The sequence below is a fragment of the Labeo rohita genome, chromosome 22 (assembly GCF_022985175.1).
Source record: "Labeo rohita strain BAU-BD-2019 chromosome 22, IGBB_LRoh.1.0, whole genome shotgun sequence".
NCBI lineage: Eukaryota > Metazoa > Chordata > Actinopteri > Cypriniformes > Cyprinidae > Labeo > Labeo rohita.
The window spans coordinates 9,167,997-9,184,222 of NC_066890.1; the positions used below are offsets into that span (position 1 = coordinate 9,167,997).

The 16,226-nt window shown below is 33.7% G+C and overlaps 1 protein-coding gene across 3 annotated transcripts in view; it reads left to right on the forward strand.

Moving 5' to 3' along the window:
• senp7b (SUMO specific peptidase 7b) overlaps window positions 1-7,071 on the forward strand; it is a 47,962-nt gene extending 40,891 nt beyond the window's left edge. For all 3 annotated transcript variants that reach the window (XM_051095425.1, XM_051095426.1, XM_051095427.1), the window contains exons 17-22: window positions 2,201-2,337; window positions 3,025-3,089; window positions 3,537-3,580; window positions 3,740-3,808; window positions 3,949-4,099; window positions 6,767-7,071. In XM_051095425.1, coding sequence (XP_050951382.1) covers window positions 2,201-2,337; window positions 3,025-3,089; window positions 3,537-3,580; window positions 3,740-3,808; window positions 3,949-4,099; window positions 6,767-6,913 — 613 coding nt within the window. In that variant the 3' untranslated portion in view covers window positions 6,914-7,071. The remainder of the gene's footprint in view (window positions 1-2,200; window positions 2,338-3,024; window positions 3,090-3,536; window positions 3,581-3,739; window positions 3,809-3,948; window positions 4,100-6,766) is intronic.
• The last annotated feature ends 9,155 nt before the right edge of the window (window positions 7,072-16,226 follow it).

Here is a 16,226-nt window from a genome sequence, read left to right on the forward strand (position 1 = left end):
CTGCAGTCTTCAATGGCACGTAATGCTTCAAAAATCATTCTAATATGCTGATCTGCTGCTTATCCTCCCTTATATTTTTGCAGAAACCTTAAGACATTTATAGGATTCCTTGATTAAATAGAATGTTATCTAGCATTTAACAGCATTTATATTGATATATATTAATATAACATTTGTATTATTATTTTTTTTTTCATCTGTTTTAATTAATCTGGATTCCATTTTTTCCATTACAAAGTTTCTAGACTCTACTAGAATCTGAATGGTTAAATTAAAAGTATTAATCAAAAAATTACAAAACTTACACAATTTAACAGCAATTTATTTAAAATGTTAAAGGCCTATGAAATCAGTTGTTTTTTTTTTTTTTTTTCCATTTTAGTTTTTCTGGATTCCTTTTTCTTTTCTAAACTCTGGTATAATGGTTAAATTAAGAAATATTAATCAAAAAGCATATTTTGATTTATTGAAATTTAACAGCAATTTTTACAATTTGTTACAGCAAAATGTAACAAAAATTAATTGTATTTTTTCCCCAAATTCCTTTTTTTTTTTTCCATTTTAATCTTTCTGGATTCTGATTTGTTTAGTTTTTTTTTTTTTTTTTTTTTTTTTTCTCTTTCTGTTTTTAATTTTTCTAGACTGTTTTAATGGATAATTAAATATATATATAATTATATAATTATATAATATATAATTGTTCTGGATTCTTTTTTTTTTCCATGTAAATTTTTTCTGGACTCTCTTTTAATGGTTAAATTAAAATAATTATTAAAAAGAAGGTCAGATTTATTGAAATCATTAATAAATAAATATGTATGTATATATATATATATATATATTCCCTCTCAAATTTTGTTTTATTTTGATCAAATTCTGTGTTTTCCGTTAATTTTATGGATTCAGTTTTAATTGATTGTATATATAAAAAATGTTTAGTATTATTCTATTTATTTATTTCTCTTTCTTTTTAGATATATTGTGTTGTGTATTTACATAAATTTGTGGTAAATAAATTCTGGTATATTTTTTTTCTGGTAACTATTCCTTAAGAAATAATAATATTAAGAAGCTTTAATAATTATTTTACTCGTAGTAGTAGTACTAGTATCTTTACATTAAGTAATATATGTCTGTCACAATTTCTTCAAGTCAAACCAAACTTTTATTTTGACGGGTTGCTGTGAAGACCTTTAAGTTTTTGTTTATATATGATACGATAAGTTTATCTCAAAAGAAATGGTAAAACACCACAAGCGTCAAGCTCTTCAGTAAACGTGTAATAACCATAACTGTGTGTTTGCGCCATTCATTCACACAGAGACACATAGAACATGCAGGATTCAAACTTAAGTAGTCTTTTTGCAGCTTAATATTCACAGGCAGTAGTCCTCATCACATTTTGATGTACGCATACTCACCTACTTTTAATTTATCCATCCAAAATTTGTCAAAATCCGTGACATTCCACGGTATACAGTAAATTCCATTTCTATGACCTGATTCCGCATTTTCAGATCGCATCGCAAACCCGCACAAATAGTTAAGACATCTCACACAAACTTTACAAAATGTTCTTTTGCCTAATAGTCAGAATGCATGTTAAAGCTTTGTGTAGATGTTCAGCTTGTTTGATATCTGAGGACAACAGAGCATGTTGGATTGAACTTTATGAACAAGAAGATAAATCACTGCAACAAGGTCAAAGTCTAAAGTGCCAAACTGCTTGAGAACAGGGAATTCCGGTGTGGTACTCCATGTTCCCATAAAACCGAATTGCCACACAGGACACACGCTGTACGCAGACATGAACACACTCGCACAGTATGACATGGCACGGATGATTCACAAACTTGGGAATGTCCATCCTCCCAGTTTGGAAATAGCAGATCCTGTACTAGGACTTGGTGATAAAGTATTTTTACGATGATAGTGTTGGTGATTATGAAATGAAGCAACATTGAGTATTAATACTTTAATGCACTTCTATTTGGCCAGTATAAGTGTATCATTAAATTAGATCCACTGTCTTTCCAAGAATCAGTTACATTGATCCATTGGAATTACTTTATATGGATATATTTGGCATCATCGCTCAGAAATGTTTGTGAAAGAGTCTGCATGGCTTTTTTGAAATCAAGGCTTTATCACAGATCACTGACTTCCATTTCCTCTCCTGCTCTGTTTGCTCTCTGTCCAGGGCTCACTGGTACCTCGTGGTGGTCTGTTTTCCTGGTCTGGAACGGCCTGAGTGCGTACCATGGAGAGACAAAGGCCCTGTGTCCCAGGATAACAGTCAGACAGGGAACGCGAGCTCTGCAGGACATTGTCAAAGAGGTATCACACACACACACACACACACATCAACAGGGTTATTATAGTGAACTAAAACTAAAACAAAAACCATTTGCTATTTTTATTATTTATATTATTTTGTTATTCAGAACAGTGCTAGCTAACCACGTGCTGATTAGCATCTTTGTGCTAGCTAAATTGTCAATATCAAAATATGTCGTCAGTAGTGACAAAAGTGAACACATAACAATGTATATATATATAAATATATATGTACATATATGTATATGTGTGTGTGTGTATATGTGTGTGTATATTCCAATTTCTAGTAACTGCAGTTAATTGATAACTTAAACGTCAGAATTGCAAAATGTAAACGATATGCAATTGCGAGGAAAAATAGTTGCAATAACTTTTTTTTTTTCTCAGTGGTGGAAATGGGCTTATCAGTTGGTTGTCCCATTTCTCATTTTCAGGTCCCATTTCTCATATTAAAATATTGTAGTAAAATAACAAACTAATAAATATAAAAATTAATTAAAAAATATATATATAACTAGATTTTTAAACAAAAATGAGTAGAAATTACTGAAATTTTAACCGAAATGAAAGTGATGACAAAAAAAATTGAACTTTATTGTTTTTTTTTTAAATCAAACCAACAAGGAAAAAATAAAATTTCAAATGTTTAAAAAGTTCTTTGAGACTGTTTGTTTTCTGTATTTCCAGACAGTTCACAGCAACAAAAAGGAAACAAATTGAAACCCAGTGAGCCAAGATCCCCCAACCTACCGGTAATCTCACTACACACACAGATATTTTTTGGATAAACATTACAGTTCGTATTCATTTTAAACCAGTTTATGAACTGGTTTTCATGTACAGTAGGGCTGTCAAACGATTAATATGTCGTTTAATGTGTGTACTGTGTGTAATTATTATGTATATATAAATACAAACACATTCATTTATATATTAAAGAAATATTTACAAGTATATGTATTTATTATAATTTTTATATTTGTGTATGTGTGTGTATATATATATATATATATATATATATATATATATATATATATCATATAGTTCTCGTAAATATATACATTAATTTACACACACACATATATTAGGCAAACTCGAACTCTTTTATTTTGTATGCGATTAATTGCGATTAATCGTTTGACAGCCCAAACAGTAATATATCATGAAGGAGTCTAATGGTATTTTTACTGTGATTTTAGGATTGCACAGTACACAGCTGCACAAGAGAGACCATCTGCAGGAGGTACCAAACCAGTCTTCAATATTATTACAAATGTGCAACCACAAGAGAGAATATCATGGGAGGGGGCTAATACTTTTTCCACAGCTCTGTATTATCCTTCAGGTGAGATTCGCTCCTGATCCATTTATCTTTCTGTCTCTTTCCTTGGTTCGCCCTCAGGCCTTGTATTCTGGTCATGGACTCTCTAAAGCTGTCGTACCACCAGCGGATCTACACGCTGTTACGCGAGTGAGTCATTCACACCATCCACTGTTATTAGGATTGGTGTTTTATTGTGTTCATTCATCTCAGAGAACTAAATGTGCCTTCATATTGATCTCCAAGAGTACATTCCTGAGATTCTGCTTAAATGTCATCTCACCCCTCAGGTATCTGCAAGTTGAATGGGAAGTTCGGAAAGGAACCGCTCGAACGTTTACCAGTGAAAGCATTAATGGTAGTCTGTGCAGGGTCCCGCTACAGGACAACAGCAGCGACTGTGGCCTGTACCTGTTGCAGTATGTCGAAAGCTTCCTGCAGGTACCTACTGTACATACTGGGTTGATAGCAAAATTGGCTTTGTTCTGATACCTTGTGGTGCATTTTTGTATCGGGTCAGAGCTTTTTAGTTTCCTCAGTGCTAAATGTCAGAAACGTTAGTCATCCAAGTTACCTGACATTTCACGGTCTGCCGTTCAGTGGGATTTTCAGTAACGTAAGTACAAAAATTGGGGTCTCAGGAACTCAGGTTACACCTGTTTGCTTTGCTGCCTTGTGCTTAATGCTAGTTTGTATTAAAGCACATACTGCGCTAGAATACATTATATTATTATAAAATATATATATAATGTCATGGAAAAGTTCATTTATTTCAGTAATTCAACTCAAATTGTGAAACTTGTGTATTAAATAAATTCAGTGCACACAGACTGAAGTAGTTTAAGTCTTTGGTTCATTTAATTGTGATGATTTTGGCTCACATTTAACAAAAACCCACCAATTCACTATTTCAACAAATTAGAATATGGTGACCAGAGTATGTGAGCGGAGTGGAGCGACAACAATTTCCCCTCCGCGCTCCGTGCATTTTATAACCGCTCCGCTCCAGCTCCGCTCCGGGTTCACCGTTTCCCGCTCTCGCTCCACTCCTCGCTCACTGATACCAGAAACACCGCTCCGCCTTCGCTCCGTGTCTAAACTATATCAGTATGTTTGAAATACCAGAGTTCTGTTCATAACGTATATTAAAAGAAGAAAATAACAGAAATAAAACGAAAGTATAGTTTTAAAGTGGCTTATTGGAACACAAGTGCGCAAACTTTTTTCCTCATGCCAAGCTAACATGTTGTCAGTCAGCATTAAAAGGTATAATTGCTGCTTTTTGCAGTGCAAATGTTTGTGATAAAATAATAATAATAATAATAATAATAATACGACAGTCAGTTATTTTACGTACAGATCGCTGCATTTCTTACAGATTTCTTCTCATTCGAAATCGGATATACAGATGAAGTACCACAGTAAGTTTACATTTGTTTGAATGCATTATTGAGAGAGCGATTGCGTGTGAATACGTGTTGTACTTGTTAAAATCACGCTTTCACTTGAAAATATTCAGTATCTTGAAACTACAAACTAATTTACTGAAAACTATAACTTTCTGCTCATGTCCATTGCCGTCGTCCTAGTTTTCACATTCGTTCTGATTTGAGTGATCCATCTCCTTCAAGCTAGCTAAATAGGCTGTTTAACACATGAATTCTTGCTATATATGCAGTTATATTATGGGTCGTTGTCATGAATTGTACTCGTGATGGAGCGGTAGTGGAGCGTTCTTGGAGCGAGTAAAAACCACAACGCTCCGACTTTTAAAATTTCTGCTCCTCACTCCATTAAAAATCACACCGCTCCACTCCGCGCTCCACTCCCACTCCGCTCCGCTCACATACTCTGATGGTGACATGCTGAACAACACCTGCGAAGGTTTCCTGAGCTTTCAAAATGGTCTCTCAGTTTGGTTCACTAGGCTACACAATCATGGGGACGACCGCTGATCTGACAGTTGTCCAGAAGACAATCATTGACACCCTTCACAAGGAGGATAAGCCACAAGCATTCATTGCCAAAAAAGCTGGCTATTCACAGAGTGCTGTATCCAAGCATGTTAACAGAAAGAAAAAGATGCACAACCAACCGAGAGAACCGCAGCATTGAGAGGCTTGTCAAGCCAAATCGATTCAAGAATTTGGGTGAACTTCACAAAGAATGGACTGAGGCTGTGGTCAAGGCATCAAGAGCCACCACACACAGACATGTCAAGGAACTTGGCTACAGTTGTGGTTTTCCTCTTGTTAAGCCACTCCTGAACCACAGACAACGTCATAGGCGTCTTACCTGGGCTAAGGAGAAGAAGAAATGGACTGTTGTCCAGTGGTCCAAAGTCCTCTTTTCAGATGAGAGCAAGTTTTGAATTCATTTGGAAACCAAGATCCTAGAGTGTGGAGGAAGGGTGGAGAAGCTCATAGCCCAAGTTGCTTGAAGTCCAGTGTTAAGTTTCCACAGTCTGTGATGATGTGGGGTGCAATGTCATCTGCTGGTGTTGGTCCATTGTGTTTTTTGAAAACCAAAGTCACTGCACCTGTTTGCCAAGAAATTTAAGAGCACTTCATGCTTCCTTCTGCTGACCAGCTTTTTAAAGATGCTGATTTCATTTTCCTGCATTATTTGTCACCTGCCCACACTGCCAAAAGCACCAAAAGTTGGTTAAATGACCATGGTGTTGGTGTGCTTGACTGGCCAGCAAACTCACCAGACCTGAACCCCATAGAGAATCTATAGGGTATTGTTAAGAGGAAAGTGAGAAACAAGAGACCAAAAAAATGCAGATGAGCTGAAGGCCACTGTCAAAGAAACCTGGGCTTCCATACCACCTCAGCAGTGCCACAGACTGATCACCTCCATGCCACGGCAAATCGAGGCAGTAATTAAAGCAAAAGGAGCCCCTACCAAGGACAGAGTACATATACAGTAAATGAACATACTTTCCAGAAGGCCAACAATTCACTAAAATGTTTTTTTATTGGTTTTATGAAGTATTCTAATTTGTTGAGATTGTGGTGAATTGGTGACACCATCTAGAGTCACGTGACAGAACCTTTTTATGTCGTTGTAGATTTGATTGTTGCCTCTTTTTGTTTCTCCACTCAGAATCCTGTAGTGCACTTTGATCTCCCGCTGCGATTGGAGCATTGGTTTCCACGGAATCAGGTGCGCAGGAAGAGGGAGGAGCTACGGGACCTGGTGCTGCAGCTGTACCGGAGACAGGGGGGCGGGGCTGAGCAGAGCGTCAAATGAAAACAGCCGGATCATGTCCTGTCACTAAACTAATATTTAGGGTCTTTCGGTTTGTTTGTTCTGTTTTATTTTATTTCTTTTCTACTGATTAACAGATGAAGGATATATTTATAATTTAACTTTGTATTTATTTGTATTAAAATGGCTTTTAAATGTGACTTCAATTTCATCCGTTTTATTCATTTCCACACAAAAATGTAGGTTATTTGAATAAAAAAAAAAACTGAATATTTTAAATTGAGTTGGACTTTTATGTATTGGATATTTATATACAAATTATTGTTATCTTATAATTCAGAATTATTCTCAGAATTTGGAATTTACATATTTTGCAATTCTGAGTTTATACCCCACAAATCTGCCTTTTTGTCTTACAATTCATACTTTTCTCACAATTGCAAGTTTTTATCTCATAATTTGGATTTCATTTCTAAGCATTGGGAATTTCTATATTTTGCTGTTCTGAGTTTATTTTATTTTACAAATCTGCTCTTTTTCTTACAATTCAGATGTTTTTTTCTCAGAATTGGGAGTTTATATATCTTGCAATTCTGAGTTTATATTTCGTTAATCTGCCTTTTTTCTTACAATTGAAATTTTTTATCTCATAATTCAGACTTTTTTTGCAATTGCAAGTCAGTTTATATCTTACAAATCTGATTTTTCTTACAATTGTGAGTTTTTTATTTCATTTTATCTTACAATTCAGACATTTTTCTCAGAATTGTGAATTTACATATCTTAACAAAACCTTTTTTCTCACAAATCAGACTTTTGTCTCACAATTACAGTTTATCTCATAATTCTGACATTTCTTCTCAGAAACTGTGAATTTATCTCTCACAAATCTGTCTTTTTTTCTCACAATTGCACGTTTTCATATCAAAACTCAGGATTTTTATCTCACAATTTGAACTTTTGTATCTCCTATTTAAGAGTTTTTAATATCATAATTCTGACTTTTCTTCTCTAAATTAAGAATTTCAATATCTTGCAATTCTGACATTATATCCTACAAATCTGCCTTTTTCTTTCCTCACAATTTTGAGTTTTATCTCAATTTCCTCTTAGAGTTGGGAGTTTATATATCTCTCAAAATCTGCCTTTGTTTTTTTTTATAACTGCAAGTTTTTATCTTGTAATTTGAACTTCATTTCTGAGAATTGGGAATTTCTGTATTTAATTTTTGTATCTAACAAATCTGCCTTTTTTCTCACAAATGTGAGTTTTTGTATTTGTAAGATATAAACTTACTTAAGATATAAACTTTTGCTCACAATTGCAAGTTTTTATCTCACATTTCAGACATTTTTCTCAGAACTGGGAATATCTTATCTTACAATTCTGAGTTTATATCTCACAAATCTGCCTTTTTTTCACAATTGAGTTTTTATGTCACAAATCTGCCCTTTTTTCCTCACAATTGAGTTTTATCTCATAATTTCGACATTTCTCAGAATTGAAAATTTATATATCTTGCTGGTCTGAGTTTATATCTCACAAATCCCCTTTTTTGGCATTTGCGAGTTACCATCTTACAATTCATTTTTTTTTTTTTTTTTAATCCTGCAACTGCAATTTTTGTATCTATCTGATAATTAGGAATTTAATATATCTTGCAATTCAGCCTTTTTAGCTCACAAATGCAGAAAAAGTGAGATACAAAGTCGTAATGACCTTTTTTTTTTTATCCCATAATGGAAACAAGGTTTTGAGTAGTAATTAGAACTAATTAGATGTAATCTAGATTATGTAATCAGATTCCAAAAATTAAGTACTTGTAATTAGAGTACATTACCTTTTAAAATGCTCATAATAAGATTACAGTTACTTTTTATGGTTTACATGATTACATTTTATTCACACAATAGCAGTAAATTATTCATAATGTATTGATTATTGATTTATATGTTTATACAAACACACACACCCACACACACACATAAAACAAAATCTATGAACTGATTACATTTCTAACAGCACGTTACCAAGTGATCTTACTGGAAGTGAGTGACTGAACATCACTCATGTAATTATATCAGTGACAGCCACAGCTGGAAGCAATAGTGCCATCACTACAAACAAGCATTGTGTTCCTGAGAGTTCACGCAGTACTGGAATCCCCATAATGTACTTATTTGCTCCATTAGAGAAAAAAAGAACATAAAAGCAGCCCTTTTTCAGAGGCAAAGAGAACACAAACATTTGTGATGAAATTGAAACAAAGCATTGGCCTGCTTTCTCTCGTGTTTGTATGAGTTGGCTGGAGCCCAGCTGGACCCCTCACTGCCTACTAAAATAATAATAAACATCATAAACTTTATTTATCCAGTACCTGGCATATATTTAAAATGCTTGTTATTTATGGAAAACTTTAAAAATGGAAAGGGATGAAAGAAATGAAAATTAAAGTTCGCTTTGACTGTACAGGCATTATCAGCCCCTGCTGCGCGACTTTAAGCATTTTGTTGGGAAAAAAGGTTTGATGGCCAGTGCTGATTGGAATTTCATGTGGATTTTTCTTCCAAGGAAAGTAATTATACATCTAGACATGTCTATTAATTGGATGCATGACAGTGAAGAATTAAGTATTTATTGGTGAATGGAAACATTTTTGTAGCTCTGCAATTTGTGGGTCCTTCAGATAGCTAAAGCCCCTTTGCAAAAAAAAAAAAAAAAGTTACAAAGCTGGGAAGGGTAATATATATATATATATATATATATATATCTTCTGGAATTTCTTCTGGAAAACTCTGATATCTCTATAGTGGTTGATCATGAGAATTCATTTTGGAAAATCTAACAGGCAGTCTTTGTGTATGGCCGAGTGCAATAAGTAATCAAGTAAGAGTGTGCTGATACACAGCAATATTGCACAGCTATGAGTGTGATATTGCATTTTTATATAACAGTTCTTTCTGGTCCTTGAATCTGATTGGCTGAGAAGAATGCAATATTCTAGTGATATTGGAACTCCAACCGTTTCACTGTTTGTATCACTCAGCTTGTTGTCAGTGTTACCAAGTCCACAGTTTTCCCACGGAATTGGGGTACTTTAACACTGTTGCCGTGGGTTATTTTTCATGTCTGTGGGTTAAGCAAACTTAATAATGTAATATTTAGCCCCTGGAATGCTTATTTTACCAGGGGAACCCCACCAAAATAGTGTGTTTTACCCCTGGAACAAAATGCAATTGGGCTTCTTTTGGGCTAGTTTTGAGTAGCAATTGGGTGGGTTTTGTTGTGAGAACCTGGCAACCCTCCATGTGTTATTTCTCTCAGCAAATGTGATGGTGGACGCCCAAATCAGTTATAGTTTTATAAATAATACTGTTTTTGTGTCACGAAATGTAGTTTTAAGATTTTTTTTTTTTTTTAGGTGAGAATGTACTTGTTTAGACTTAAAATATGTGGTTTGTTAATAAAGAACGTCTATTTGAAAATTTACGTCAATGTTTTTAGACATGTGAACTGTCGTTCAGTGCTCATGAGCCACTGAGAGCAGCCTTACCTTGGCCAGATCTTCTGAAATTTGCCGCTGGCCCTGATGTCTCTATAGTGGTTAAACATGAGATATAATTTGTTTTGCGTAAATCTAACAGGCAGTCTTTGCGTATGAGCAATCTGTATATATGAGCAATATCACATGAGTAGCAGTGCGATATGGCTATATATCAGCACGGCTGTGATTCGGCTGTAAGCACAAGGTTGGAGGCCAAGTGCCATAAGTAATCACAGCGTGCTGATATACAGCAATATTGCACAGCTACAAGTGTAATATTGCATTTTTATATAACAGTTCTTTCTGGTCCTCAAATCTGATTGGCTGAGAGGAATGCAATATTTTAGTGATATTGGAACTCCAACTGTTTCACTGTTTGTATCACTTCGCTTGTGGTCAGTGTTGCCAAGTCCATGGTTTTCCCACAGAATTGGGCTACTTTAACACTGTTGCTGCCGGTTGTTTTTCATGTCTGTGGGTTGAAGCGAACTCAGTAACGTAATATTTAGCCCCTGGAATGCTACTTTTACCAGGGGAACCCCACCAAAAACGTGTATTTTACCCCCGGAACACGATTTTTAATGGGGGACCCCCTCCTCAAAATGCAATTGGGCTACTTTTGGGCTAGTTACGAGTAGCAATTGAGTGGGTTTTGTTGTGCAAACCTGGCAACCCTGCTTGTGGTATTTCTCACAGTGAGTGTTATGGCAGACACCCAAATCCACTATAATTTTTATAAATAATAATGTTTCATGGCACAAAATGTATTTTTAAGAGCTTTTTTAGGCAAGAACGTACATGTTTAGACTTCAAATATGCGATTTGTTAATAAAGATAATGTCAATATGAAAATCTGCGTCAACATTTTCGGACATGCAAGCTCCAGGGCATCAGCAGCCGTTCAGCGCTCACGAACCCACTGAGGGCAGCCTAACCTCAGCCAGATTTTCTGGAATTTGCCGCTGGCTCAGATGTCTCTATAGTGGTTAAACATGAGATATAATTCATATTGGGTAAATTTATCACAGTGCGATATGGCTATACATGAGCACGGATGTGATTCGGCCACAGATGTGATACTGTTTTTGTGTCATGGAATGTAGTTTTAAGAGTTTTTTTTTTTTTTTTGTGTTTGTTTTTTAGGCAAGAATGTACTTGTTTAGACATCAAATATGCAGTTTGTTAGTCTATTTGAAATTTACGTCAACGTTTTCAGACATGTAAGCTCCAGGGCGTCAGTGGCCATTTAGTGCTCATGAATCCCTTGAGAGCAGCCTTACCTCAGCCAGATCATCTGGAATTTGCCACTGGCTCTGATGTCTCTGTAGTGGTTAAACATGAGATACAGTTTGTTTTGGGTAAATCTAACAGGCAGTCTTTGTACATGAGCAATCTATGAGCACTATCACATGAGTAGCAGTGCGAAATAGCTACGTATCAGCACGGCTGTGACTCGGCCGAATGCGATCACAGCATGCTGATTTACAACAGTTTGATGGCAATCAACAACAGAGTGTCTTTAAAAACCCTCTTTTGTGCAGAACTACTTCCTTCCACCATGGATTCAAATCTCAGTTTGTCAGTTTAACAGCTGAGCCCAAGCCTCCATTACTATTTCGAAAACGTCAATTTAGAACTAGTCACTTCATTGAAAGCTTATTGTATTACTGTATTAAAAGCTCACTGTATTATGTACAGTAGGGGTTTTCAACCTTTTAGGATGACTACTTATGAGGGTACTTATCAAGACAGCCATAATTTTGTGTGTAATCAATTTTATGTGCTTGTGCACACACAAATAATCTAAAACAGCACACAAGTAGCCTACCACATTGAGATCACTAGTTCTAAAGTGAAGTTTTTGCATTAGTAACGGAGGCTTGGGCTCAGCTGTTAAAATGTCAAACTTAGATTTGAATTCATGGTGGAAGGAAGTAGTTCTGCACAAAAGATGATTTTTTTAAGACACTCCGTTGTTGTTTCTTATGTATTTACACACTCGTGTCGCCTTACACTTGAATGGCTTAAAAATGCTTTACTGTTTAAACTTACAAAACTTAAAACATGTGAGAATAATAAACTTTCTTGAGGAAGCAGCACTGGCCCAATCGTTCAGATAGTTTTGCCCACCTAAAAAGGGTCTACAGCCTTTTCTGGTATAGCGTTCGGAATTACACTGAAACATAAATAATAGATGATATAATAATAATAATAATAATAATAAAAAAAAAATTATAGACGCCCTGGAGCGTCATGCTTAATTGTCAAGATTTTCTTTATTTAAAATAGTATCTTTATAGGTGTTTTTGTTTTTTCCTATTGATTTTAGGATCAAATTTGACCTTTTATTTTAAATATTTATCATAGAATGATTTTTACTAAAAATATCATTATTATATCTAATCCTGGTCTTTCATTGAGGAGTAGGGTTGCTCATGAACGGACCGGGATTTGGAGGAGAGCAGATGGGTGTTATTTGGATGGGAATGGGATTTGAAGCAGCCGCTGCTGGTTGTCCTCTCTTTCTCTCACTAATTCAAATGTTGTTGACTGGAAGATTATTGCTGAGGATAGTGAAGGATTCCTCAAGGAAAATTGAGAGATTATTTCTGTACCTGTCCAAGAATGGCTACTTGCCATATCTTTCTTTACTCATCTAAAAATGTCCCCTAAAATTTAGTAGACCTTTCAATTTTTTCCAGTATTTTATTTTATTTTTTAATCATAGAGTGAAGATGTTTTTAATGCACTCATTCAAATTGGTTTGCTGATAACAGTTTCTCAATTTCAAAACATATACAATAAAATAGTTACATAAAATAGAAGACTTTTGGACACCCACTGTATATGATTTGTGTTTATTAATAGAAGTACTGAGTCTCCCACATTACAGTTGGCCTTAAACTCCAGGCCTGACTGGGATGCTGTGGTGGGATTTAGGATCAGTGTTGGTTTTCCTCTAATCACGTCTGACATTGTGAGTAGCCTGATTGAGCCAATGACAGGCCCACTGTTATAACTTTACACTATACGGCCCTCGATTAGTTAATCTGGACTAGACTCTGAGATTAGAGCTGAATTAGCTTCTGAAAAGAGGAGATCTTGCACAGCCCCCTTAACCCTGCTTCAGACCCCATAATCTACTCTTCACAACTAGGCCACTGGTTTCTGGTTCTGTCGTAGGAAATGAAACAAGGATCTGATTGCCTAAACTTTATAAAAACAAACCAACTAACTCACTAACTAAATAAATAAATAAAAGTATATTTGTGTTTCATTAGTAGTAGTAGTAGTAGTAGTAGTATTGTTTTAAAACAGCTTCAGCAATGAGATGGTTGTTTTAGTATTAATAATAATAACAATAATAATAAATAGAATGTAATTTTTAAAATATATGATGATGATGATGATGATGACTACTGCTACTAATTAGTTAATAATGTATTATTAATTAATTTGATTAATTGTATTATTATTATTATTATCAAAATAATTTTAAAATAGCTTCAGCAATCAGATCCTTGTTTTAGTATTATTATAAATAATAATATTAATCATTAAAAAAAAGGAAATAATTGTAAAATACATGATGATGACGATGATGACCACTACTACTAATAATTAGTTAATAATAATAATAATAATAATAATAATAATAATAATGATGATGTATTATTAATTAATTAGATTTTGTTAATATCATCATCAAAATAATTTTAACAATCAGATCCCTGTTTCATTAGTAATAATAATAATAATAATAATAATAATAATAATAATAATAATAAAAAATAAAAAATATGACTGTGAGGACTATTATTGCTATGAATAATTAGTTAATTTAGTTATTTTAATTGGTTAAATTAGTTATTTTAAAATAGCTTCAGCAGTCAGATCCTTGTTTTAGTATTATTAATAATATTATTAATAATATTAATTAAAAATCTGAAATAAATAATAATAATGCATTGTTGTTGTTGTTATCATTATTATTATTATTATTATTATTATTATTACTATTTTTATTATTATTATATAATCACAGTTATTTAAAGCAGTTTTAGTCCTTGTAGTAGTAATAGTAGAAAATATGATTTTATTTATTTATTTGTCTTAGAATTATGTCATCAGCATTATTATTTATTTATTTATGTATTTATTTATTTATTGTTTCTAGTATTGTCAACATTTTATAGTTTCTGCAATCACATTCTTGTTTTTGTAATAATAATAATAATAATAATAATAAGTTGGTTGTTAGTAATAATTTATTTTAAATCACATTTGTTATTGTGATAACATCACATGTCATTTGTTTATTTATTTATATAATACTAGGTTATACTGTATTCAAAACATTTAATATGCATGGTTATTAAATACATAAACACCTGCTTTTTGTTCCACAGAATTTTTTTTGTTTGTTTTGTTTTTTTGGTCAGTTTTGAAGCTCAGTAGCTCCTGTCCCAATCCACTTTTATTATGTGAAAAAGATCTGCTAGAATATTCTACAAGAAGCGCATATGAACTTTAAGTGGCTTTCCGCTAAATCATATAAACCAAGTACAGTAAATGTGAATGGAAGTGACTGAAGATTAAATCCTTATCTGGCTCTCTGGATTGTCGCCCAGATCTCTGCCGGGCGAGCATCCAGCGACTTACCATTTTATCCAATAACTAACGTCTAACCATTAAACCCTCTTGAAATGTCACCGTCACTGTCTGGCGCTAACTTTGTCCTTTGTATTCGACATGCAGACAAAGAACCACGAGGTTTGTTTTATAAATAGGTCTGTCTGAATTCAGCAGGTCAAGGTGTTGGAGTGCTGCCTTGATGACCTGCTCCAACCCTTCTTTTGTCTTTCTCTCTGCTATTTTAATTCAGAACAACAACCGATACACAGACGGTGCCAAAGTTACCTAAACGCTTACACAATTTCCTGCTGAAGGAGGATGATTGTTGTGATAAGTGGACATGTGGCTGTTGTGATAATGTCAATGACAATAATTACTGTTCAGCTTAATCATCGTTATCATTTTTAAAAAAAAAAATTCTTAAAAAATCATGAAAAGTATTGTATATAAAACTCATAAAAGTATTGTTTTTAATCATGGTTATCGTATCTCTAAAACAAAAAATATTAAAAAAAAAAAAAATTTCAGTAAACTTAGTAAAGCTAAAATAAAAACAGTAAAAATATGTAATTGATATGTTTAAGTTGAAGTACTAAAACATTAAAACTAAAACTGAAATAAAATAAAAAATTCATTATTAATTCATTATTATTATTAAAGCACATGAAATTACTAAAACTTAAGCTAAAATTAAAATGAAAAATAAGAATAAAGCTAATTAAAAATCTAAATAAATATTTATTTATTTATTTCAATGAACCATTATAAACTATTTATTTTAATTTTTACACCTTCAGGTTTGTCCCTCAGTTGACGTCTTTCAAAATGACCAGTCATTTTCGTTGTAGCCTTAAAGCGGACATCGGATGCCCATTTTCCAAAAGTTGGTATGATATTTTAGGTTCTTCATGAAACTGTAACATACTTTGGTTAAAATTCTTCAATGGTCATATTTTTACCTTCTCAAAAAAAGCTCAGTTCAGAGTGACCTGTTTCGGTGCATGTGTCCACCCGCTCTTCTGTTTTTTGTGTATACGGTGGTCCGTTACCATCAAAAACAAAACTAACCCACTGTGTCCTCAGTGGCTCTGATGTTGGGAGAAAAAGAAGACTCTTAAGTTCACTTTGACATCCAAATACAAAACACCTGCGTTGATTTTGAAGACATTGTTGTCG